The following is a 25845-nucleotide window of genomic DNA, read 5'->3' as shown; positions in this document are numbered from 1 at the left end:
GTCCGCATATGGACTAGAAAAGTTGCTATCTGTATGTGTATATAAATCCAGAGATAACTGTTCAATTTACAACAAGCACAAGCTCTCTATTTGCCTAAAAACCAGGAGGGGAGAGGAGATAGGAGTGCAACTGAAATCAATATTTATACACTGGAAACCCTGTTAGATTAAGGGCAAATATTCAGGGGGTTTTTTTAAATCCGGTTTTTGAAGCCAAAACCTGATGAGGATCATAAAGGACCTATAAATGACAGATGGCAATTTACCTCTTAGCTTCAATCCACTCTTAGTTTTAACTTTAAAAATTGCATAAAACACCCTAAAGGTGTTTCCTTTTCATTTTTCAGGCTATTGATATTCCTTCCTTCCATTAAATGGGATTTCCATCCCCAAATCCAATTTTCATACTGATGACTTATTCACAAGATAGTTCATCAGTAAGTGATCTGCCAGAGTTCGGGTGTCCCAGCTCATCTGTTCTAGCATCATAAGCAGCACCACTCCTATATAACGCGACGCGTTTTCTTGCAGCTTCCAGCAACCAGAGACTGCTAGAACAGATGATCTGTGCGGGGTCCAGGTGTCAGATTCCAATAGATCACATACTGGTGACCTTTATCATTATGAGAATTTGATTTGGGGCCACACCTTTTTTATTCGATTGTTGGGGGTCTGATACCTGGGACCCCCAATGATTAGTAGATGTGGAGCAGCCAGTGGGATGATACAGTAAACAGAGCAGTTCTAGGGCAGCGCAGCCTCATACAAGTACTTCTGGTTCTATTCACAGTATAGTTTTGGCGGCTGTGGCTGATGAGTGGATACGTCAACCAATCTGATATAGAAAATTCTGAATCCTACTGTGGGTGAGCGCTGGTTTACTGCCTGTCTTCCATAAGGCTGGTCCATCTTTCCAATCTGATATAGATGACCTATCCTAATGACAGATTATGGATATCAAAAGCCCTGAACACGCCTCACATAATATGAGCCAAAGCCAAGGAACTCCAAGAACAAGTCTGTAAATGTAAAGTAAAAAAAAATCTGTCAAATGTATAAAAAATAAAAGTTAAAAACAGAAGGCAGACAATGAGAATATCCCAGCAGATGTAACTGAGCCCGTGTGCTCTGTGGTGTGTAGTTACACTACAGTCTATGTTACAATGGAAGTATCACTTTCATATACCAAGAGATAAACAGAATTTCATGTAGAGTCAAGTGGGATATAAGAATGTTGATGCCAGACCTACCCAGAAATGTAAGTCCCTATTGTGTGAAGCCTCTAGTTAGGTTTAAATAATTCATAATGTGTGATGGCTGGCCAGGCATATCCCCTACAGCACCCACCGCAGGGAAATGTAGCCATGTAATAGAAGGCCATGTAGAAACTGCCAGGTCACGAGCTGCTCTTATACTAGGGTATGATGTCTATATGCCCTAATGGATCCTATGAGACAATCCCATTAACAAAGGAATAGCCTGGATGGTAACCATCACCATAGGGGTTGTCTTCAGCTTCCCAAAGACTCTGAATGGCACAAAATGTGCCTGGACTCACAACTAATGTGCTGGATGCCAAAAATTATTTCATAAATATAATGGGGTCAGTTTATTTAGTCTATCCCCTTGCACTTGTCCTATCCATCTCCTCAGCTGTCACTTCTTACCTTACTAGATTGTTTAACCTCTCTCTCTTCTGGAATCTTTCCTTCCTCTGTCAAACATGCTGTCATAACCCTACTACTAAAAAAATCCTCTCTTGACCTGTCCTGTCCTACTAACTAGCGACCTGTCTCTAACTTCCCCTTCATTAACAGTCTCCTGAAATATCTGGTCTCCTCTCACCTAATCCGCTATCTCTCTGCTAACTCTCCTCCTGTGGAAACTTGCGGACCCCATAGACTATAATGGGGTGTGACAGGTTTCCAACAGTTATACTGAAACCAGTGAGGAGAAAAGTCCTCCTTGCAGAATCTGTGGAGGCTCCAACGCAGATTTGTACCTACCCTTACCCTCCCTGAACTAACCTTTCTCTGTCTACCCTATCTAAGGCTAAGCTGAGATGGAGTATTTTGGGGGCCGCCTCAGGTTCCAGTCCAAAATACGAGGTAGCCGTGACTGGATACCGATGCAGTGGAACGGCATCCAGTCGCAGCACTGCGATCTGGATTAGGCCCAAATAAATGGGCCTAGTCGGGAGTGTCTTCAGGCGGACTGCGCCTCGCGAATCTGCCTGAAGAATGAGCATGTCCATTCTTTTTTCCGGGAGCTGGAACAAACGGCTCCCGGAAAAAAGAAACGACCGGCTCCTATTAAAATCAATGGGAGCTGTCTTTTTGGTCAGGATTTTGAGGTGAATTCGGCCTCAAAATCCTGACCAAAAACTCTGTGTGAACCCTGTAGGCTCAGACACTTTGTATCTTCTCATACAGGGAATGTATGGTGTTCAGCTCAAGCAGCTTTATTAATTTATACCATCTTCTATTCAAAGATGTCTTACTCCTATTATATTAATTGATGCTTCATTTTTCAGTGCATAATGTCTAATTTTTGTTGGTACATGAACCCTATAGTTTGTAAAGTGTTGCGGAATATTGGCCCTATATAAATTATTATTATTATTATTATTATTATTATTATTAATAATAATAATAAGAGACTTGTATAAATGTACATTAGTTATAAGAATGGGTCTTTGCACCTTCCACATATCTTGCATTTTTCCATCAGCTCTCAATATAAAGTGCCTAACGTGTGAAACAGCTGCACACAGTAACATCAGCAATAACCCAACTAACTATAGAACATGAGCATGTATCATGTTAGCAATGGGTCAGACGTGCAGGTCATAGGTCTCTGCAGCATCCTGTCATTTATAACCCTCATTACTACAAGGACAAAAGTAGATACAAGAAAGCAGAGGAGTGATTTACTAGAATAATATCAAAACTAGGCTCTGGGGGAGGGGGGGCACTCTCAAGTATCAAGCTCTTTTCCAGCTAAACTGACATTCACTCTGAAATCTCTGCTTAAATGGGTTGTCTGAGATAAACTGATCTTTCTAATGTAAGCTACCCATCCCTTCCCCACCTACCTTCAAATTACTCAGGTTACCAAAAATCTATATTTACCTTGATCGCTAGGGCGATCATGCGAACGCCCCAGTCACATTTTCCGATTTTCCTGTGAAATTCCATCTCCGGAAACAGAACGTCACCAAGACAAACCAACCCCGCCACCCCATCATACTTAACTACACTCAGCTCTGAGTGGAGAACAGGAAGATGCCCATGTAAAATAATTGCAGAAGATGTCAGGAGCTCCCTGAGAAATCCAGAAATCACTCAAAACACTGCTAAAGTTATTTGGTTGCACTTATTAACCTTTTTTTTTTTTTGCTGGAAAACTCCTTTTAATCCATCTCAGTAAGACAGACAGCAGCTCATGGTTTCAATTTACAAGAATGTCTATAAGAAGAAGGGAGGTACTTGGAGTTTGCAGGACCCAAAGAAACAGGAGAGAGACAGACATATAGCCAGAGTTTTCTGAAGATGAATAGGTAGTTTCTATCTTACCCCAAGTGCTTTATTCACTTCATTAAAGAGAAGTGCTTTCGTTCACGTCTTACATTTTTCACTAAAATTAGTACAGAATCCAAACAAGGATGACAAATATAAAGACATGCTGCATATTCACTATAGAAATATCATATGTGGAAATACCGTATATACTCGAGTATAAGCCGACCCGAATATAAGCCGACCCCCCTAATTTTACCACCAAGAACTGGGAAAACCTATTGACTCAAGTATAAGCCGAGGGGTGAAATGCAGCAGCTACTGGAAAATTTCAAAAATTAAAATGGTCAAGTTTTTGGGTGCTGAGAAAGGGGAGGGGGTGTTTTGTTTGTATGTCTGTTTTTTTCCCCGAGCTTGAGGACTGAGTTTTTTTTCCCCCACTTGGAATTCAGTCTGGCTGAATATAGGGTATCTGCAGTGCCCCTATTAACCCCTTCCCGACGGAACAGGAGCACTGCAGATCCCCTATATTCAGTAGACCGGGCACTGTCAGACACAGGGATACCTAATGTGTTTGTGTTTCACAGTAATTTTCTACTTTTATATGTATTCTAGGAAAAGGAGGGATTTAGAACTTTTATTTACTTTATTTTTTATTATATTTTTTTAAAGCTTTTTTTTTTTTCTCACTATTTTACAGGAGATTCTATACAATACTATTGCGGCTGGTCATAGACCCCCCTCCCAAAAAAAAAAAAAAATATATTTTTTTTTTGTTTGACTCGAGTATAAGCCGAGGGGGGATTTTTCAGCACAAAAACTGTGCTGAAAAATTTGGCTTACACTTGAGTATATATGGATAGTACCGTATATACTCGAGTATAAGCCGAGTTTTTCAGCACAGTTTTTGTGCTGAAAAAGTGCTCCTCGGCTTATATTCGGGTCATTACGGTAATTTTCTGCTAGCAGGCCAGGATAGCAGACCCCGCCCCCCCCCCCCCCCCCACCCCCCACCGCTCCATCACACGCCGGGTGACGTAGCCATGTAAGCTCAGGCCCGCACCCGGCGTGTGGCTGCTTCCTGGCCTGCTGGCAGAAGTACCGTAAGTACTTCTGCAGCTCTTTAATGTTCAGCATCGCCGCGCTCCTAGCAGGAACGCGGCGATGCTTTGGGCCCCGGCACCCGCCCCGTCTGGATGCCGGGTCCGGATGCCGGGTATGTAAGTGTAATGGCGCCGCTCTGCAGAGCGGTCGCCATAGAAACCGGCACCTCCGCTGTATTGCTTACAGCAGAGATGCTGAAGCTTATGCCTGCGATCTCTGATTGTAAGCATAAGCTATGGCATCTCCGCTATAAGCGTTACAGCGGAGGTGCCCTCTGGAGATGTTCTCCCCCCTCCGGAGAGGTCCTCCCCCCTTAGGCCTGCCCCGTACCTTTAAAGATGTAGGCCGGCTCCTGCGCAGCGAGCTCGCAGTAGCCGACCTGTTCCGACGACAGCTGGGAGCCTAATGAAGGCTCCCAGGCCTGTCATCGCTGTATTACTATTACGGCTGGTCTATGACCAGCCGTAATAGTAATGTAGAGAATCTCCCATAGACGGCAATACACTTGTATTGCCGTCTATGGAACTTGCAATCAAATGACTGCAGGTTCAAATCCCCCAGGGGGGCGCTAAAAAAATTGTAAAAAAAAAAAAAAGTTTAAAAAAAAAAATATATATAATAAAAAATTAAATAAATAAAAGTTCTAAATCACTCCTTTCCCTATAATTCATATAAAGGCAGGTTCACACCAGCACCTGATCTCAGTTATGCAGGTTTCCGTTTTCTGTCGGGAGAGGACAGAAACCGACATTCAGTGTCTGTTGGTGAGCGTCTTCTGATGCCCATGGCGAAACCGTTATGCATAACGGAGATTGGGCGCTAGTGTGAACCTGCCCTCAAAGTAGAAAATGACTGTGACACACATACACATTAGATATCCCTGTGTCTGAAAGTGCCCGGTCTATTGAATATAGGGGATCTGTAGTGCTCCTATTCCGTCGGGAAGGGGTTAATAGGAGCACTGCAGATCCCCTATATTCAGCCAGGCTGAATTCCAACTGGGGGTAAAAAACCCAGTCCTCAAGCTCAGGGAAGGGGCAGACAGACAACCAAAACACCCCCTCCCCTTCCCCAGTATCTACTGCACCCAAGAACTCGGCCATTTTAATGTTTTAAATTTTCCAGCAGCTGCTGCATTTCCCCCCCAGGCTTATACTCGAGTCAATAAGTTTTCCCAGTTTTTTGTGGTAAAATTAGGGGGGTCGGCTTATATTCGGGTCGGCTTATACTCGAGTATATACGGTACTTTCCTTTCTTTGGCGTCCATTCCTGATTTTGCAAACATCATACCTTTGTTATGGTTGTCACTTTTGTAGATCTGGAGAAAAACACCTTTGAAATGTTATGTAAATGAGGCAGTTGGTGAACTGGGGGCGGGCCTTCAGCACCCTGCTGCTCAGACCCTGACCATCTCATGCCTATGACACCCTGTGCAGTGGATGTTGATCCTCACATTGCTATGACATCACCAATACTATTTAGGTGGCAAAAGCAGAGGTGAAGGTTCGTCCCCGATGTACCAACTTGCCTCATTTTCATAAGCAAAAGCAAGTTTTATTTTACAGATTTTTATTGATTGGAGGAGTAAACCTAAAACATTGTGTAGTAAGATCTAGTAAAGTCAGCTCTGGGAATTGCAGACAATCTCTTCTGCTTAGAACCTTCTTCCAAGAGTGTTTACAGAGGAGAGACAGGAAGCTTACATGATGTTATGTTTTATGTAGGATGATGGAGACTTGTGTATATACAGGGGCTGCCACTGCACCTCACTCCTTCCTGAAGAACCCCTACAAAAACGTCACTGACCGCAATGGCTTTCTAAGTATACACACAAAATAGCAGTGGCTAAACCAATAACAGACTCCTTCAGTTCTTTCTGCGCTATCTGAATACTCGACATTTCTGAATCTGTACACCCACCAGGACAGCGCCGCTCAATCCACATTCTTGTTATTCATATTTATGAGCTGGAGGGATTATTAGAAAGGCCTCTCTGTGTACCATGTTTATGCCAGGCGGGCGAAGGACAGGAACAAAATTTAAAGGGAGCACTAAAAAAATATTCCTAATAAAAGAGTCCAGCGACGCTGAAAGTAGTATTAGGAATTTATCCCATTATATCTGTACTGCATGGACCTACAACCTGTAATTCATCATATAGGGGAATCACCAGCCATGGGAACCATCATGTTGACTGAGCCAATCTTTTTCTTTTGGGTTCCTTTTTTGGTGGGTGGAGTGGTGGTGGTAAAAGTGGTGTGATGGGTGGTTGTCTTGACTTTGACCCCCCTAAACATCAGGTAAAGGGCTCATCTTTAAGTCTTTGGGAGCTCAGGCCAAGAAACATGACTAGAGAATATAAACATATGACATAAAACTACATCATGGCAACATATGAGATGTTGTGAGGATTTATGTAGCCAGGAGAGAAACCTAACTAGACAACTCCATCTTTGACGGATCTGTCCCCACTACTTAATATGTACAATCCGACTTCCGTGAACCAGGCCCATAAACCAGTCTTTATGGTTTGACCCCTATAAATCCCAACATGATGCCTTAGATGTTCCTGATTGTTCACAATCCTGTCTCCAGAGGTGTAGATTTAGGCCTTAACAGACCCTGGTATAGCTGCAGAGGGTCCATAAATAGCAGTTACTACTGGGCCCTGGACCCTGAGGGGGCCCCAAAAGTCCCACTGCCACATATAATATGCCACTATTCTACTGTAAATGGCACAAGGTAGGTAGGAGCCCTATTACAAATTTTACATTAGAACCCAAAAATTTCAAGTTAGGCCTCTGCTTGTATCATATAGTCATCCTCAGTCCATATGTCCCATTACGCAAAATAAGGAAACTGTAAAGGGGGTCCCTGCTATGAACCAAAATGGAGGTTTGTTCTGTAAGAGTAGCTACTGCTCTGTCGGACCTAAGCGGATGAGTAGGCCCCCACCGGTAATAGGATTTGATTGGCATAGGTTTGAGGTGCTCGATCTGTGGCTTTTTATTAAAAAAGGGGATGTTGTGATGATATAGACCCTTTAAGAACAGAAGAAAACCTCAGAGAGCCTAGGTGTTATGGTGCATCAGCGTTGAACAGAAGACATGTTAGTGCTTCAGTGCAGACTGGCACCATGTTCAATAGAGATGAATGGGTACGGGTGAAAGTAGCAAAGGCTGGACCCCATCATAAAACCATTAGAAATGGAAGACAGAACATTCATAGATTCTACAGGCTAAATTGCTTTATAAATACCCATTGAAATGTGGTCAACTAGGAGTTACCATTCTCCTTGTCAATTGTTTGTGTCCCTACACAGTTTTCCAATGTCAGCACTATCTAAGCAATATAAGATTGTTTGGGGACACACCCACCCCAGTTCATGACCTCTAATTTTTAAAGGTGTTTTAAAGGCTAAACATATTGATGACCTATCCTAAAACAAAATCATCAATATTAGATCCGACACCCAGCACCCCTCAGCATCTGAAACCCAGAGAATAAATTAGGAAGCAGACAGCTCTGTTCTCTGTGTAGTGTCCAGATCAGGAACTGCAGTAATTTAAGTAAATGAGACCTAGGTTGCAGTGACTCAGTTCCACCACTGCACAGAGAACAGCACTGTCTGCTTCCTGCTCCATTCTCTGTGTATCAGCCGCTTAGAAATACTGATCGATGGGGATGCCGGATGTCAGACCCCTACAGATTTGATACTATTGATCTATCTTTAGGATATGTCATCAATATTTTTAGTCTGGAAAACCCCTTTTAAGTTATTCTTAGGTTTCTAGAGCGAGCAACAGAACAAAACCGAGTTTGAAGAAAAGATGCCTCAGGAGAAGTGATGGGTCAGGAGAAGTGATGGGTCAGGAGAGGTGATGGGTCAGGAGAGGTGATGGGTCAGGAGAAGTGATGGGTCAGGAGAAGTGATGGGTCAGGAGAGGTGATGGGTCAGGAGAAGTGATGGGTCAGGAGAGGTGATGGGTCAGGAGAAGTGATGGACCAGGAGAGGTGATGGGTCAGGAGAGGTGATGGGTCAGGAGAGGTGATGGGCCAGGAGAGGTGATGGGCCAGGAGAGATGATGCATCAGGAGAAGTGATGGGTCAGGAGAGGTGAAGGGTCTGGAGAGGTGTTGGGTCAGGAGAAGTGATGGGTCAGGAGAAGTGATGGGTCAGGAGAAGTGATGGGTCAGGAGAGGTGATGGGTCAGGAGAGGTGATGGGTCAGGAGAGGTGCCGGGTCAGGAGAGGTGACTGGTTAGGAGAGGTGACTGGTCAGGAGAGGTGATGGGTCAGGAAAGATGATGGGTCAGGAGAAGTGATGGGTCAGGAGAGGTGATGGGTCAGGAGAGGTGATGGGTCAGGAGAAGTGATTGGTTCAGGAGAGGTGATGGGTCAGGAGAAGTGATGGGTCAGGAGAAGTGATGGGTCAGGAGAAGTGATGGGTCAGGAGAAGTGATGGGTCAGGAGAGGTGATGGGTCAGGAGAAGTGATGGGTCAGGAGAGGTGATGGGTCAGGAGAGGTGATGGGTCAGGAGAAGTGATGGGTCAGGAGAAGTGATGGGTCAGGAGAGGTGATGGGTCAGGAGAAGTGATGGGTCTTCTTTAAGAACACACATGATTTTCCTTTCAGATCAGAGGACAGAGATTTTCTTTGGGCCCTTCAGTTAATAATAACCAGTCAGCACTGCAGGAGACCCTGTGATTCACAAAATACTGGGACTATTAGTAACATCATGCTCCCTATTAATGAGGCGGTATATATTTGGAAGGAAGGAACTACAATACAGAGGAATCCCGCATAAACATGGAGAAAACTGTACACATTTCAGGCAGATGTTGCCCTGGTTGGATTTCGAGAGTACTTTACTTTATAAAGTAACAGATTTTTCTTTGCAAAACCCAAGAGAAAAGACTACAGCTAATAAAACTGACTTACTGTGTGTACTGCGTTCAATCAGAATCTGTCATCATGACAAGCAACAGACTTAAAGGAATGGTCCAGAAGTCTAACAAATAAGCACCAGATCACAGAAAGACTTACAGTGAGACTTTTCAATATTCATTCACCCAGGTGGCTACTGTATATGTTCTGATCTATGATCTGCACATACAGACATGGGATTATATGTGACCCCTGGATGTAATGTAAAGTGGATAAGCTTACATACGGCTATATATATAATGCCACAGCAATGGCCAGTTATAGGAGTGACAAACTGGGTACCTTCTCAGGGTCACCGTATGTTAAGGGGTCTTCAAGGACTTGACCCGTTTCCCTAACCCACCAGAGACATTACCATTAACCCTCCATTGCTTCAGACCACCAGTTAGCTACTCTATTATATAGACACTGTATGGCAGTATTACTTGGACACTACATTGCAGGTTTTTTTAGGCACTGAATGATACTGCTGTGTGGGAACTATATCACAATCTTTTGTGGTGCTACACGGTAGTATTTTTTGGAGACATGACTTACTCCTTCTATGGCAGTATTATTTATTTTCTATACAACTGCCTTGGTAGTTTGCTGAAACAGACAAGTAAAAGGAGTTTTTTCTCTGGAACCCAGACCTGCAGTTAGATAGGTTATGGTCACCAGAATCGAACAGTGTTTTCCCCTTGTGAATTGTTGCCTCCATAACTGAGAGATCGCAGTTTTTGTCCATATGCCAATGAGTTCTTTAGAGCAATAAGGGCGTTACTGTTTTACCTCTTTGGAGCAATGGCAACGTCCTTGTTGTATTTCCATATTGACAAAAACAGCAATATCTTGGCAGTGGAGACAGCGTTCTACAAGGGGATAGCACTAACCTATCTATCTGTAGGGCTGGGTTTACATGCTGGGTTCAGATGGATACCAAAGAACTGATACCAAGTAGATAATCCTACTTAGCACCCTACTGTCATACGATAGCTACAGTATATGTCTTAGACTCCCATACAGCACCATAGCCAAAAGTGGCAAGGAGATGACTATTCCAATATCACCTTTACACCAAGTAGAAATATCCAGTGCTAGGACCAGATCGCCTTTTACTATAACATTTGTCCACTCTTATCTAAAGTTATTGGTGAGTAAATGTTATGAGCAACAATCACGTCTGTGATCAGATGTAACCGATCTCCATTCCTTAGACGGACCACCATACACACAGTGATTATTGATCTGATAGTCCATTATTGGTCACATTGGCTAATTGATCACCTGCAACCCCATAATAAAATAGAGGAGTAAAGCCAAAGTGTCAGAAAGTAACAGGGAAGACAGACGGCACTACAGACCAGCCCCCGGAATACGATAGCCCCTCCAGTACATCCCTGTGGCTGTCAATACATGGAACGGTGGAGATCACATCATCCATCATTAGAAGAATATGGCGTTTATTACAGACACATAAGAACATGACGCTATGAGTAAAAGATCACTAACCGAATTCACAACGGTTTAGAAGTTTATTATTCCCTTTCATGTTTCCTAATAAATATTACATTTTCCTTTTACTGGAATCTGCTGAATTATACAGATGAATCTATTTAACCCCTGGTGTCTCTAAGTCTCTGTTCACACTAGCGCTGTGTACAGGTGAATCCTGCTGTGATCAGGGAGAAAGTAAAGCGCGCTGATTTTTTTTGACAGCTCAGAAACCCGGCCAATGCTCCTACTGAAAATCAATGGATCGGTGAAGAAAAAGGATGGCACAGCGGTAGTGCCAAGAATCAGCAGGGCAATGTGAATATAGCCGAAGCCCTTAACAGCATGCATATAGCATATAGTAATGTAGCAGAGCTGAGTGTAACAAAGCTTAGTCCTATGAAAAACCATAAAGCCACATCATATACAACAGGTCCATCATCATCCCATTACTAACAACTTCAGAGCTTTCAGCATGTAACAGGTTAACCTGCCTCGTTCTCTCCTATTGGCAGAGGTGCCATGTCGTGTACCTCGGTCAGATGCATAGTCCTCCGGGCACGTCCTGTCCCCTGTCCCTCCAACGCACAGCTCCCCGCACAGCCCATGCACGACACATAACCTGACATACACCGCAGCAGTGCGACACAGCAGAGCCGAGGGTGATAGATGCAGCGCGGGGCAGAGGGCAGAGCTCCGCCTAGGGGCGGGTACGAGAGGCGCTGCTGACTGCTAGAGCCCGGACGTGTCAGCAGATGTGCCCGGCACTAGCACACACTGCTATAGTACGCATGGGGCAGAGCTGGACGTGCCCTCTAAGGGCTCTGCTGTGACAAATAGTCAACATGTCAGAGCTAAAAGGGGGCAGTGCTCAGAGCAAACTCCTTCATTGTAAAGACATGAGAGGGTCCAAAGTCTAAGACCCCAATAGAATATCCTCTGACAGGTCTCTATGACTGAAACTAGAGGTGGGATTGGTAGAATGCAACAAAAATCACATGTAATGCAAGGATCCCCTGGGTGTTTAGTTCCAGGGCCAAGGGTGGGTATGGTACCATTGGCCTGAGGCTGTTTAAAAAGCACCCATCCCTCATTCCCTACAATGATCCCTGTGACAGTATAATGTCCCATAGCACTACTTCATGCGGTATAATGTTCCATACTGACCTTTCTGCGCAGTATAATGAGCTGTAGTGGCCTCCACACAGTATAATGTCCCATAGCAGCACCTCCACATAGTATAATATCACATAGTGGCCCCTGCTCACAGTATAATGTCCAATAGCGGCACCTCCACACAGTATAATTCCCCCTAGGGGCCCCTCCACACAGTCTAATGTTCCACAGTGGTCTGTCTACACAGTATAATGTCACATAGTGGCCTCTCCATACAATACAATCTTCCATGCTGGCCTTTCCACACAGTATAATGTCCAATAGCGGCCCCTCCACACAGTATAATGTCATATAGTGGCCCCTCTACACAGTATAATGCCCCATAGTGGCCCCTCCTCACAGTATAATGTCTAATAGTGGCCCCTCCACACAGTATAATGTCATATAGTGGCCCTTCTGCGCAGTATAATGTGCCGTAGGGTTGACCAAATGATAACAATGTTACTCACTTCCTTGATTCAGGCAAGGGTAGAATCCATGGTGAAGAAACCCATAGCATACACTTGATAGCAGGAGATTTATTATTAACTTTCACTAGATTTGCTAAATTCAATACAATTTACCCCCCGATTACTGGTGCAGATGATCACTGAAATCTTCTCCAACTGCAAATTTTCATAGATTACAGCTCAGGCGCACGACCCATATTTATGAAGAGTTGTGGGCCTTGTGATAAATGAGGCAGCATCTGGTATATGAATTGAATACAGCAGTCTTCATAATTACCATTCCCCCCCATAATGTAAGTTTCCACTGCAGGTTTTTGTGCAACATTTGGAAGACCTGCTGCTACTGTACAATGTTGTGCATGTTCTACCTAATATTTCATGGCAGAAAATCCATACTGTATAACACGTCCCATGTGGATTTACTGTGTAAAGGTATATGTACTGTATATGCAATCTTATTTACATGATGTGGTTTTTCCACGCAGAAATTGACATGTAGTGAGGGTTTTAAAGGGAGTCTGTCAGCAATAAATTGATAAATCTAATCTAATCCCAGTACTTTCTAGACGTGATTTTACAATTTCCATCTATAACTGTTATTTAGTGCTGGAGACCCATTTTCATGTAAATCAATTTTATTCATATGTAAATGAATGGGGAATTGCTTTGGGGGAGTGTCTTAGCTGGCCTAGACTTTAGTCTCAACTCTAGATTCCAGGGCAAAGAACTTTATTCTCATATATATGTGAATACAAAAGCGATTTACCTTGAAGAGAGACTTTCACATCCTCAAGTACTATATTCAGCTATCACCATCATGTCACAAAGCACATTACACAGATAAGTGATAACACATTTATATAGTACTAGCTGGTACCCGCGACTTCGTCTGCGGTGATTGTAGCAGTGGGTATATACAGGCGCGGGTAAGGTTTTCGTAGTGTGTATAAGGGATGGGATATGAAATGTAACTTTGTATCTTGTTGTTGCTGTAATTCAGAGAATACGTAAGACTTTTGTGTTGAAGTTACTTTGTATTAGACGGTTATACGGTGTTGTGAGAAACTTTACATAGTGACTTTGGGACAGAGGTATTTGAAGTTAACCCTTTCCCACCGATGGCATTTTTTGATTTTCGTTTTTGACTCCCCTCCTTCTAAACCCCATAACTTTTTTATTTCTCCGCTCTCAGAGCCATATGAGGTGTTAATTTTTGCGGGACAAATTTTTCTTCATGATGCCACCATTATTTATTCTATATAATGTACTGGGAAGCAGGGAAAAAATTCAAAATGGGGTGGATTTCAAGAAAAAATGCATTTCTGCGACTTTCTTACGGGCTTTTGTTTTACGGCATTCACTGTGCAACCAAAATGACATGTCCCCTGTATTCTGTGTTTCGTTACGATTCCGGGGATACCAAATTTATATGGTTTTAGTTACATTTTGACCCCTTAAAAACAAATCCAAAACTGTTAAAAAAATTTTTTTTTTAAAAGTCGCCATATTCCGACAGCCGTAACTTTTTTATACGTGCATGTACGGGGATGTATATGGCGTCTTTTTTTGCGGGACTGGGTGTACTTTGTAGTTCTACCATCTTCAGGAAATGTTATTGCTTTGATCACTTTTTATTCAAATTTTTATCAGAATCAAAACAGTGAAAAAACGGCGGTTTGGCACTTTTGACCATTTTTCCCGCTACGGCGTTTACCGAACAGGAAAAATATTTGTATAGCTTTGTAGAGTGGGCGATTTTGGACGCGGGGATACCTAACATGTATGTGTTTCACAGTTTTTAACTACTTTTATATGTGTTCTAGGGAACGGGTGGTGATTTGAATTTTTAATCCTTTTTTTTTTGTTTTTAATATGTTTTTTACTTTTTTAAACTTTTTTTTTTGCATTTATTAGACCGCCTAGGGGTATTGACATGGGTGGGCGGTCTAGCGGATTGTCAGAGCGGTGGGGGTTGGCAAACATGGCTGCTCCGGAGCGTTAAAGAGAGCCTCCTGGAGTATCGTTAAGGTGAGGGGCAAAGTGGTAAAGTATATGTATAAGATAAGATAAGATAATCCTTTAATAGTCCCACCTTGGGGAAATTTCAGATTGTGTGGGGTTAGGGGTGAGGCTGGAGAGGGCAATATGAATTTTGTGGCTTGCTATGGTCCAAAGTGTGTGAGATTGCAGAGATGGTGATGTGAGTTTGGGGTTTGTGGGGGTCCTGGGAAAAACGTATGTGCGCTATTGTGACGAAAAGTAGCCTATTGCGCAATGGGGTGTATTAACTATGTTTGTGGAAAATTTCAGCCAAATCGGTCGAGCGGGTTTTGCGTGATTGACTAACAAACATCCGAACACACAAACCCACAAACATCCAAACTCACAAACTTTCACATTTATAATATTAACCCCTTCCCGCCGATGGCACTTTTTGACTTCCTGACCAAGCTCGATTTTTCAAAACTGACATGTGTCACTTTATGTGGCAATAACTTTGGAACGCTTTAACTTACCAAAGTGATTTTAAGATTGTTTTTTCGTAACACATTGTACTTCATGTTAGTGGTAAATTTTGGTTGATATGTTTTGTGTTTAATTATGAAAAAATTGGAAATTTGGTGGAAATTTTGAAAAATATGCATTTTATGAAGTCTGAAATGATGTACATTACATACAGATAGTCAGACCGCCAAAATTATATCATAAATCTCATGTCCCAGATCTCTGCTTTATGTCGGCATCAAACTTTAGTCACCCTTTTAATTTTTACGGACATTATAAGATTTACAAGTGAAACAACAATATTCAAAATTTTCAAGAAATTTCCAAAACCCATTTTTTAAAGGGCCTAATCCAGTTATGAAGGGGTTTTGAAAGACCCTTGTATTAAAGCCCCCCATAAATCACCCCATTTTCAAAACTGCACCCCTTAAATAAGCCAAAACAACATATACCTAGTAATTTAACCCTATAAGTGCTTAACAGGAATTAATACAAAATGGAGGTGAAATTTTCAAATTTGAATTTATTTTACTAATATTTTCGTTTAGCCCTAGAATTTGCACATTCACAAGGGGTTAAAGGAGAAAACGCATCCCACAATTTGTTAGGCAAGTTCTCCCGACTACCATAGTACCCCACTTGTGGGTGTAAACTAATATATGGACGCACAGCGAGACGCAGGAGGGAAGACGCGCCAAAGAGCTTTTAGAGGGCAGATCTGGCTGTGATCAGTTTCAGGAACCATGTCGCATTTACAAAGCCCTTGAGGAGTCAAAACAGTGGAAACCTCTAGAAAGTGACCCCCCCATTGTGAAAACCGTACCCCTCAAAGAATTTATCAAGTGATGTAGTGAGCATTAGTAACCCCGAAGTGAATGTGTAAGCTGTGCGGAGTAAATTGGGCACACCAAATCCCATTCTATTTTCCCACTAGCTCCTATGACACGGACGGGGAAGAGGGGCATTCTGGGGGATCAGCGCTGCTGTATTATCTCTCATAAGCTCTAAATATGGGGTGTCCCCTGAAACCGCTCGCACCGCTTACACATTTCCTTCTAGTCGCAGCCACTTATGTCCTAATGATTTGGCGACTTTTAGGGTTTTTGTCTTCACATTGTACAAGGTAGATTTTTATTTTTATCTTCTGGCAATGTGGCCATATGAGGGCTTGGTGTTTGCAGTATTAGATGTGCTTCTCAATGCCACCATTTGGGGGCCTGTAACTTATTGACTACATTTTATTAACTCTTTCTGGGTGGGATGTAAAAGGAAACATCAATTCTAGCATTGCTTTTTAGCATTTTTTTTTCCCGTGCAGCGTACAGCATAAGTAACATGTTACCTTTATTCTGCGGGTCGGTACGGTTACGGCGATACCTCATTTATATGATTTTTTAATGCGTTGCTATTTGTGCAGAATAGAATTCAATTCAGGGAAAAAAATCTATTGTTTTTGCATCGCCATCTTCTGAAAGGCATAACGTTTTTATTTTTCGCTAGACAGAGCTGGTTGAGGGCTTATTTTTTGCGGGAACACCTCTTCTTTTTATTGGTACCATTTTGGTTTTCATCTGACCATTTGATTACTTTTTATTGAACATTTTGTAAGGGAAAGGTGGTGAATAATCATTATTTTGTGCGGTTTTCTAGGTTTTTTTTTTACGTCATTCGCCGTTCGGGTTAAATAATGTTTTAATTTTATTGTTCAGGTTATTACGGACGCGGCGATACCAAATATGTAATGTTTTTTTCTATTTTTCTTTATTTTACATAATAAAACATTTTATATGGGGAAAAAGGGATTTTTGGGGCTTTATTTATTTATAATTTATTTTAAACTTATTTAAACTTTTTTATTTTGACTTTTTTTTCACTTTTTTTTTCTGTCCCCATGGGGGATTGAAGCAGTGATCGGCTGATCACTGCTTCAATAGAGATACGCTGCAATACACGTGTAACACGTGTATTGCAGTGTATAGGAAGCTGTCAGCCTGTGTAGACGCACAGGCTGACAGCTTCATTTACGGCAGGATTGTCCAGGCGCGAGAACGGGGTAAGTGAAGGGGCAGACCCGGGGTCACTGATCAGACCCCGGGCTGCCCCCTACGAACACCGGCACCCCCCGAAACCGGCGCGGGGGGTGCCGATCGGCACCATAACAAAGTGAAACCCCGGAGGTGCCGGTGGTCATGTTGATCACCGGCATCTCAGGGGTTAACACCCGCGATCGGACCCGGGTCCGACCGCGGGTGTTACGGGGCATTGTCAGCCGTATATTAAGGCTGACACCCGCTGTGCATGGTGCGCACATAGTTTCTGTGTGCGCACCATGCATCCGCAGTAATAGTACGGCGGTTTGCGGGAAGCCCTTCCCTGCAGCGCCGTACTATTACGGCGAATGTCGGGAAGGGGTTAACTAGCTTTTACCCGCGACTTCGTCTGCGGTGAGTTGAGTATTGGGCAGACACAGACGTGTGAAACTGTAAAAGTGCTTTAAAAAGTTTGGTGGGCTAGCAAATGTGATTTGATGTGTTATATTGTGTATGTAGTGATACAGACAATGTGATGTGTTATACAGCCTGTGTACAGGAGTATATATGTATCAGGTACTGTATATAGCAGTGATAGGAGATACATGTAATTATATAGTATATACAGCCTGTGTACAGGAGTATATATGTATCAGGTACTGTATATAGCAGTGATAGGAGATACATGTAATTATATAGTATATACAGCCTGTGTACAGGAGTATATATGTATCAGGTACTGTATATAGCAGTGATAGGAGATACATGTAATTATATAGTATATACAGCCTGTGTACAGGAGTATATATGTATCAGGTACTGTATATAGCAGTGATAGGAGATACATGTAATTATATAGTATATACAGCCTGTGTACAGGAGTATATATGTATCAGGTACTGTATATAGCAGTGATAGGAGATACATGTAATTACAATGTGATGTGTTGTATTGTGTATGTATAGTGGAAAGCTATATGTAAATATGAGTGAGTAGAGTGAGGGCTACTCCTGAGGAGACAGTAAGGAGTGTGCAGGCAGGTTGAGGCAGGAAATGCCAGGCAGTGTGTGTGAGTCTATAGCTGGGGCTAGGAGTCCTGCTTTTGTGAGTCTCCTGCTAGGAAGCCATGTTGTTTAGTGGCACCAAAAGTAGCCTGTGACTCAATCCTGAGGGAAAACTATGTTTGTGGAAAATTGCACGCAAATCTGTCCAGGCGTTTTAGCGTGATTGAGGAACAAACATCCAAACTCACAAACATCCAAACATCCAAACACACAAACTTTCACATTTATAATATTAGTAGGATAGGATAGGATTAATTATTATTATTATATAATACACAGACAATACAAAAGACGAGTAGGCAGACCCTCAACATAACAACATGAAATATATACAAAAGCCAAGACATATTCAGAACTTCTTTGCCCTCCACCCCCACAACTCAGACCCCCACCATTTTAACCCACTTTTAGTCTATTTGAGCTCCCCTTACATTGTTCAAGAAGATATCAATCCATCAATGTGAACAGATGCATTTGTTGTTCAATTTCTAGGCTAGTATAGGAATAAAGTGTGAATTTTGTTTTGTTTTAACACCTTAACAAAACTCCAAATTCTGAAAAAAATCATTTCTCAGATTCTCCATACTCTGACATCCACGGTTCAACAGCGGTTCAACTTTTTTTTTTTTGTTCTAACGCTCATATGGCATTAGCCATATGGGAACATATTTTTCTATGTTTACAATGCTAGGTTCACACTAGTGTCACCTCTCTATTGTTCGGGCCCATTGAAGGACCCAAGCAACGGAGAGGTGGACTACTTAAACAGTAACACTGAATATGATGGGGTCCGAAGTGCAAGATTTTTTTCCTCTGCCTATTTTCAGTGAACACTGTGACGGAGTCTGCAACAGAACATCTAACAGAACATCCAACAGAGATTTCAGTGCAGAAGGGAACCTATGCTAATTTGAGCATTTGCAAACATAAGGATGCCTAATATTTTTATGTTTGTTTATATTCATTTATTAGCCTCTGCCCGCGACTTCATCTGCATGTTATTGGCGTTGATGATCTGCCTATATTCAGCAAATTGCTGCCATCGATGATCCGCATGCTCTGGCGTTTCGGCAGCTTTCAAGCAGGCCTCCCGCTGAAGTTGTTCCTCACACACAGTGCCTGTGATTGTTCCGGCATCTCAGCAGCTCGTTGGGATGCCATATAATGAGTGTGTTATTGGTGTTGATGATCTGCCTGCTCCGGCATTTCAGCAGCTCTAAGAGCCGCTTGACACCTAACTTGCTCAAGCCTCCTCAGCTGTGCTTGAGGAGAACTGTGTTGACTTGTGGCTACCTTATTAGCTCTTGTTGCTTTAGAATTTTACGACAAATTAGATTTTTAAAGGAGTTTTCCCATCTCAGTGTCTCAGCACTGGAGCAGATCAGATAATATGCAAATGCATGTACACAATGGACTTAGTGTTATCTGTGTGTTTACATAGCGAGATAACAGACCAAGTTTTATCAGCCTGCTGCCAAGAGCAGTGTAATGTAGTATGTGAACATAAATTCATAACAGTCGTGAAGCCATGTCATTTACCGGGATAAAAAGCCTATGTGTTATTCCAGGTTTCAAACTTTCTATGTGCCAAATTTCATCCAAATCCGTTCAGTCGTTTTTGTGTGATTGACTAACAAACATATAAACATACAAACATATAAGCTTGTGAAATGCTGGGAACATACAGAAGTAACTCCTAATATAAATTTACTAGAATAGCAAGACACATGACTTACACTAGTGTCACACAACTGAGCTAAAAAACTTACATGTGAATGTAACCATCGACTCCCATTGTCCGTTACATGTCCATAATTCATGGATTCTTAGTTTAAGTGCCACAACCCTGCACAGTATGTACAGAGGGTAATAAAATTGCTTGTGTGGAAAAGCCCTAAAAGTCACACATAAAATGGTGTGCAATAATATCTTTACTAAACTCAAAGGATTTCAGCAACTAGAAAACTTCATCTGATCATTTTCCAGGCACCACTCCTGGAACGCCAGAGTAAGGTTCCCAATGTATAACCTTCTGTCTTGTTAGTGCTCTCCCTCACAGCATGTGAGTTTACGCCATCTCTGCTGCCCCAGTCCTTGGTTATTTTCTACATTGGATTTAACCCAATGTAACTATTTAGTTTCTCAGGATAAAAACATAGTTATTTTCTGACTTCTGGGTCCCAGGCAGGCGTTGCAGATCAGCTATGATATTCCTTTAATGGGTAAATGCCATCAGGGGCCATAGCTGCAAATATGTGTTGTAAGAGGAGAAATTTCTCCATAGTCAGAAGGTCACGAGAATGTTCACATATAAACCCAGTGTTCACAACAAGGAGCCACTCACTCAAGTTATGGCCATGTAATATACAAGCTATTTTGAAACACTGTTTCCTTTAAGCCTTTTTAGCTTGTGACTGAAGCAATTAGAAGTCTGAACATAGTTCCATGTAAAGGAGGCACCCAGATAAACATCACCACATGGTGCCAAAATAATTGCCGCCTTATAATGCCCAACTAATGACTCATATACCAGCCAGATACACAGCGCTAAAGAGTGTCCAGATTAAAAGTGAACGCAACATCCTTTTAAACAGTTACAGATTAGTTTATACAGTGTCCAGATAAATAGTGTAGCATAGCACTTGTGGACCCACTGTGCCACTAAACTGATTTGGGCTCAGGGATACCCATGAGTTGCTTAGTGGATCCCTGGTTTTCACCTTCTAATCCCTGTAAGGGTTTATTGCAGAGAACTACAAAATCGCTACCTCGAAAGCAGTCTCAGTTTAGTGGTGTCCAACCCAAATGGGTCAAGAGACAGCTGTGTGCAGCACATAATGAACATAGAGGGACAGGTCAAGGTCAGGACAGGCAGAGTTTGGTACAGACTCAAAGTACTGAGTCAATACAGATATCAGGCAGAGGTGAAGGTTTAGAGATGGGTAAATAGGTGAAGTTGAGCAGAATGTGATTCATTTCATGGCTAGCTTCAGTTCCTTAGGCTGAGTGCACATCCAGTTGCGCACTCTGCTCCGGATTAGGCCCAATGAATGGGCCTAGTCGTAGGAGGGAGTGTCTTCAGGCCGATTCGCCGCACAAATCGGCCTGAAGAATGAGCATGTCTGTTCTTTTTTTCCAGAGCCGGAACAAATGGCTCCTGGAAAAAAGACCTGACCGGCTTCCATTGATCTCAATGGGAGCCATCTTTTTTGGTCAGGATTTTGAGGCAAATACAGCCTCAAAATCCTGACCAAAATACCCCGTGTGAACTCAGCCTTAGTTGCACCCATCTGGTGTGAGGATCTCTTTTGAGCTCTAAGCAATTGCCTTAAAGGCTTTTTTAACCCTTAGCGGTGGTTACTACAGGGGAAGTGTTTTCGCTATTCAAAGGAATGGCTGTCCATATAATGCATATGGCTGATGGGTCCACTGGATTGGGAGTAGCTGTTATCTGACAATATGGGCAGGAGTTGTCTTCATGACAAAATATATGCTGGGCCCTGTCTGCTGTTACAGCTTCTTCCCAAAACAACAAACCCCTATCTAAATGCCCCTACTTTCTCCGTCATCAATTGGTGGATTCATTACAAAGGCATCCATTTTCTGGCCATCAGCTTTCTCTTCTTCCTGTTGGATTATAACTTGGGGGTTGTCACCAGTGTATATTATTAAAGGAGTTTTCCAGGTTACTGCTATTGATGACCTCTCCTAAGTAGTGATTCCATCCATACAGATGAAAACACTAAGTGTACTGGTAATGAGGGGTGGGGGGGGGCGAGTACAGACTTCATCATCACTCAGTCTGTACTCACTGCTTGCCCCCTGGGGCCTTGCGAAGCATTATAATGCCAGGCATAAGGGATCGGATCATTATACTGTATAGGGACATAAAGAGATCATTACACTGCATAGGGCCATAGGGAAGCCATTATACTGTATCATTGTAGTGGCTCAACCATAACATTGCAACTTAGCTCCTATTAATGTATATGAGAGCTGATCTGCAGTACCTGATCTGACCACTACACAGAGAACAGCGCTCTCCTACTCCAATCTATGTGTATCAGTGTCTGGGGGGTATTGGGTGTATGGCCCCCTCCAATCTAATATTGATGACCTGTCCTTAGAATAAGTCATCAATATTTTTAACTCCTTTAAATGTACACCAGTCCAAAAGAAAAAAACATACTGTAAGGAAGAAGGAATGAGGATTTAGAGGCCGCTGGTAAGGTTCGACATTTTAATTTGTTTCCAAAAGTGACTGCCAGTTTTTTAAGTGGATCTGCCAACTATACACGGCCCAGGTTAACATCTGGTGCGCTGGAGCTGGATGGATTGTAATATTTTCCTAGGAATTAGTGAATTTACTGCCTAATTTGTATTCCTTATGTTAATTATTATGTTTTATTGTTTCACAGGGAAGGAAAACCTGAGATTAGTGAGGACAATTGTCACATTGTCCCCTGCTGCCTGCTCACTGGCTTACTGACATACACTTTCAGAATTAATTTAGTAGTGTTGTAACATTATGACATCGGCCACATAAATGTCCATTTGTTTGAGCTCTATTATTAGGCCGCATTGTTCGCCATCTGTCAGAAGGGCATTGTTGTACATGGCAGCGCTCATGACGTCGTCACAATATCGCCAGCTACACCCCGTTTAGCAAGTCTTTTCCAGTTCTATAGAGAACGCATGTCTCCAGGATATCAGATTAACCATATTTCCTGCTGACCTTCAAATCTAAACAATGTCCATACACCTAGTCATTGATAGGAGACATGAACAGATTGTACTCACATCTTCATACATTATGTGACAGTAACAAACAAGAAGGAACAACAGTTCCAAAGGGTTGAAATATTCAACATACAAAATAGTATGAAACAATATCTTTTATTGATGAAAAATCATTTCCAAAAATACATAATACGAATAATATGTTAAACACACAGACACAATTATTCAACACAGACAGAAGCAACCATAACACAGCAGGTAAAATCACTGGGGAAATGCTGGGAACATACTACTAGGCGCAGCATATAGATAAAGACGCTAAAGTGCCGGCACATATGACACTATGTATACAAATGTGTCTATTACAAAATCCTTGCTGGCACAGAGGTACATACGTAGATGTCAAAGAGTGCAGTGCTAACATAAGAACATCCACAAGATAATGCTAGATGGTTTTATTCTCTAAGGGGCATATGAAATAATATAAAGTGCACATAAATATATATGCCCACTAATGAATAGTGCCTAGATACAAGAAGAGTGTTCCTTACCCATAATTAGAGTGTAAACCAGGAGCCCGCTGGTATGGTTGCGACCGACCCGACGCGCGTTTCGGCACGAATCACCGGCCTTCTTCCGGGGGTGGGGTCAGGTAAGTATGTGTCACGCTATATATGTATACCCTATTACTATAAAAACCAATTAAAAAATGAGGGGAGGAGTCCAGGAACTAACATTTCCGGCAGGTGTCTATTTGTGGAATATAGACCTAACAACGCCACTACTGACGCATGCCCAGTGCAGAAAGCTTGACCCGATCATGTGATCCACGGGTAGAAACCGAGGCGCGGCACGCAGTCCAAGCCTCGATTCCCCCGGAACACACGAACGGAGCAGCGTACACGGGCATGCGTACAAGGCGAGATACAGGACCTGTCTATCAAGATCAGAGGTATCTGTGTCATATAGCATACAGGAAACAAAATGGATACAGATATTTATCGTAAAATTAGTGAAACAAAAAATGTGTAAATAAGGAATGTGTAAATAATGAAATGTGTAAATAAGGAATGTGTGAATAATGAAATGTGTAAATGAGGTGTGTTGAAAAAGTGTAACCTCCTACTAAAATCAACAAATATAGTAAGTGAAAGTGAAAATTTATAATAGATAGAATACAGAATACCATAATAAACAGACTATGGAAATCACAAAATAAGTGGATGTAAATAAATATAAATAGACAAAGATTACATCCTGTGCATATAATGTATATAAACATATATATGCATATATACCAATAAATAAATAAATATATAAATATCAGACATAACAAAGTGAAAAATAAGTGGATATAAATAAATATAAGTAAACAAAGATTGCATCCTGTGCGTTTAATGTATATAAACATATACATGCATATGTACCAATAAATAAATAAATAAATATATAAATATATAAATATCAGACATAACAAAGTGAAAAATACATTAAAAAAAAAAAATTTTTACTGGTCCAAAATCTTCATGTAATACTAGCCGGATACCAAAAATCACAAGGTCCTCTCATCCCAACGAGGTTGTCATGAATCCTCTCCCCAACATTCCATCAGACATATCCATAATCATATGCTTACTGCCAAAGAATACAAAAAAATCGCAATAAATATCAATATACAAAAAACAGCACCACATATACATTTACAAACGTGACACATAACACATAACAAAAGACAGAAAGATTACTGACAGATAACAAACATAGACTCAGTTTCTACCCGTGGATCACATGATCGGGTCAAGCTTTCTGCACTGGGCATGCGTCAGTAGTGGCGTTGTTAGGTCTATATTCCACAAATAGACACCTGCCGGAAATGTTAGTTCCTGGACTCCTCCCCTCATTTTTTAATTGGTTTTTATAGTAATAGGGTATACATATATAGCGTGACACATACTTACCTGACCCCACCCCCGGAAGAAGGCCGGTGATTCGTGCCAAAACGCGCGTCGGGTCGGTCGCAACCATACCAGCGGGCACTATTCATTAGTGGGCATATATATTTATGTGCACTTTATATTATTTCATATGCCCCTTAGAGAATAAAACCATCTAGCATTATCTTGTGGATGTTCTTATGTTAGCACTGCACTCTTTGACATCTACGTATGTACCTCTGTGCCAGCAAGGATTTTGTAATAGACACATTTGTATACATAGTGTCATATGTGCCGGCACTTTAGCGTCTTTATCTATATGCTGCGCCTAGTAGTATGTTCCCAGCATTTCCCCAGTGATTTTACCTGCTGTGTTATGGTTGCTTCTGTCTGTGTTGAATAATTGTGTCTGTGTGTTTAACATATTATTCGTATTATGTATTTTTGGAAATGATTTTTCATCAATAAAAGATATTGTTTCATACTATTTTGTATGTTGAATATTTCAACCCTTTGGAACTGTTGTTCCTTCTTGTTTGTTTTTGTATTCTGTTTCTGGTTGAAATATGCCTTTTCATTATTGGGCCTATGTATGAGAGTTGTACATGTGTTAATTAACGTTTCATATACTCTCGTGTGCTATGTTTTTCTTCTGATTATGTGACAGTAACCTGTAACTCACTCCTTTGACAAGTTATGCAAGATGCACACCTCCTTAGATGTTTTCATTCTTCCAGTCCTCCGGCGCTTAAGAAAGACGGATCTCTTCTATGATGAACACAAACAGAGCCCAAGGGACCCCATTGACTATAATAGAGTCAGTCTAGTGCCTGTCAGATGTCCGTCCTATTCTAACTGGACAATAATTCAGGCCGCTGCAGGGTCCGGGCTCAGACCCCCCGTTG

General features: G+C 41.9%; 2 protein-coding genes across 2 annotated transcripts in view; one reads left to right on the top strand and one right to left on the bottom strand.

Moving 5' to 3' along the window:
* TNS2 (tensin 2) overlaps positions 1-11792 on the bottom strand; it is a 119597-nt gene extending 107805 nt beyond the window's left edge. The window contains exon 1 of the mRNA XM_075265789.1: positions 11576-11792. Within this exon, the coding sequence (XP_075121890.1) occupies positions 11576-11671 (96 nt within the window). The 5' untranslated portion in view covers positions 11672-11792. The remainder of the gene's footprint in view (positions 1-11575) is intronic.
* The window catches only part of SPRYD3 (SPRY domain containing 3), a 422505-nt gene that overhangs the window by 132063 nt on the left and 264597 nt on the right, over positions 1-25845 (top strand). The window lies entirely within an intron of this gene.

Source organism: Leptodactylus fuscus, chromosome 2 (genome assembly GCF_031893055.1).
Source record: "Leptodactylus fuscus isolate aLepFus1 chromosome 2, aLepFus1.hap2, whole genome shotgun sequence".
Taxonomy (NCBI): Eukaryota; Metazoa; Chordata; class Amphibia; order Anura; family Leptodactylidae; genus Leptodactylus; species Leptodactylus fuscus.
Note: the sequence above shows the minus strand (reverse complement) of the source record. Positions and strands in the feature narration are given on the sequence as shown.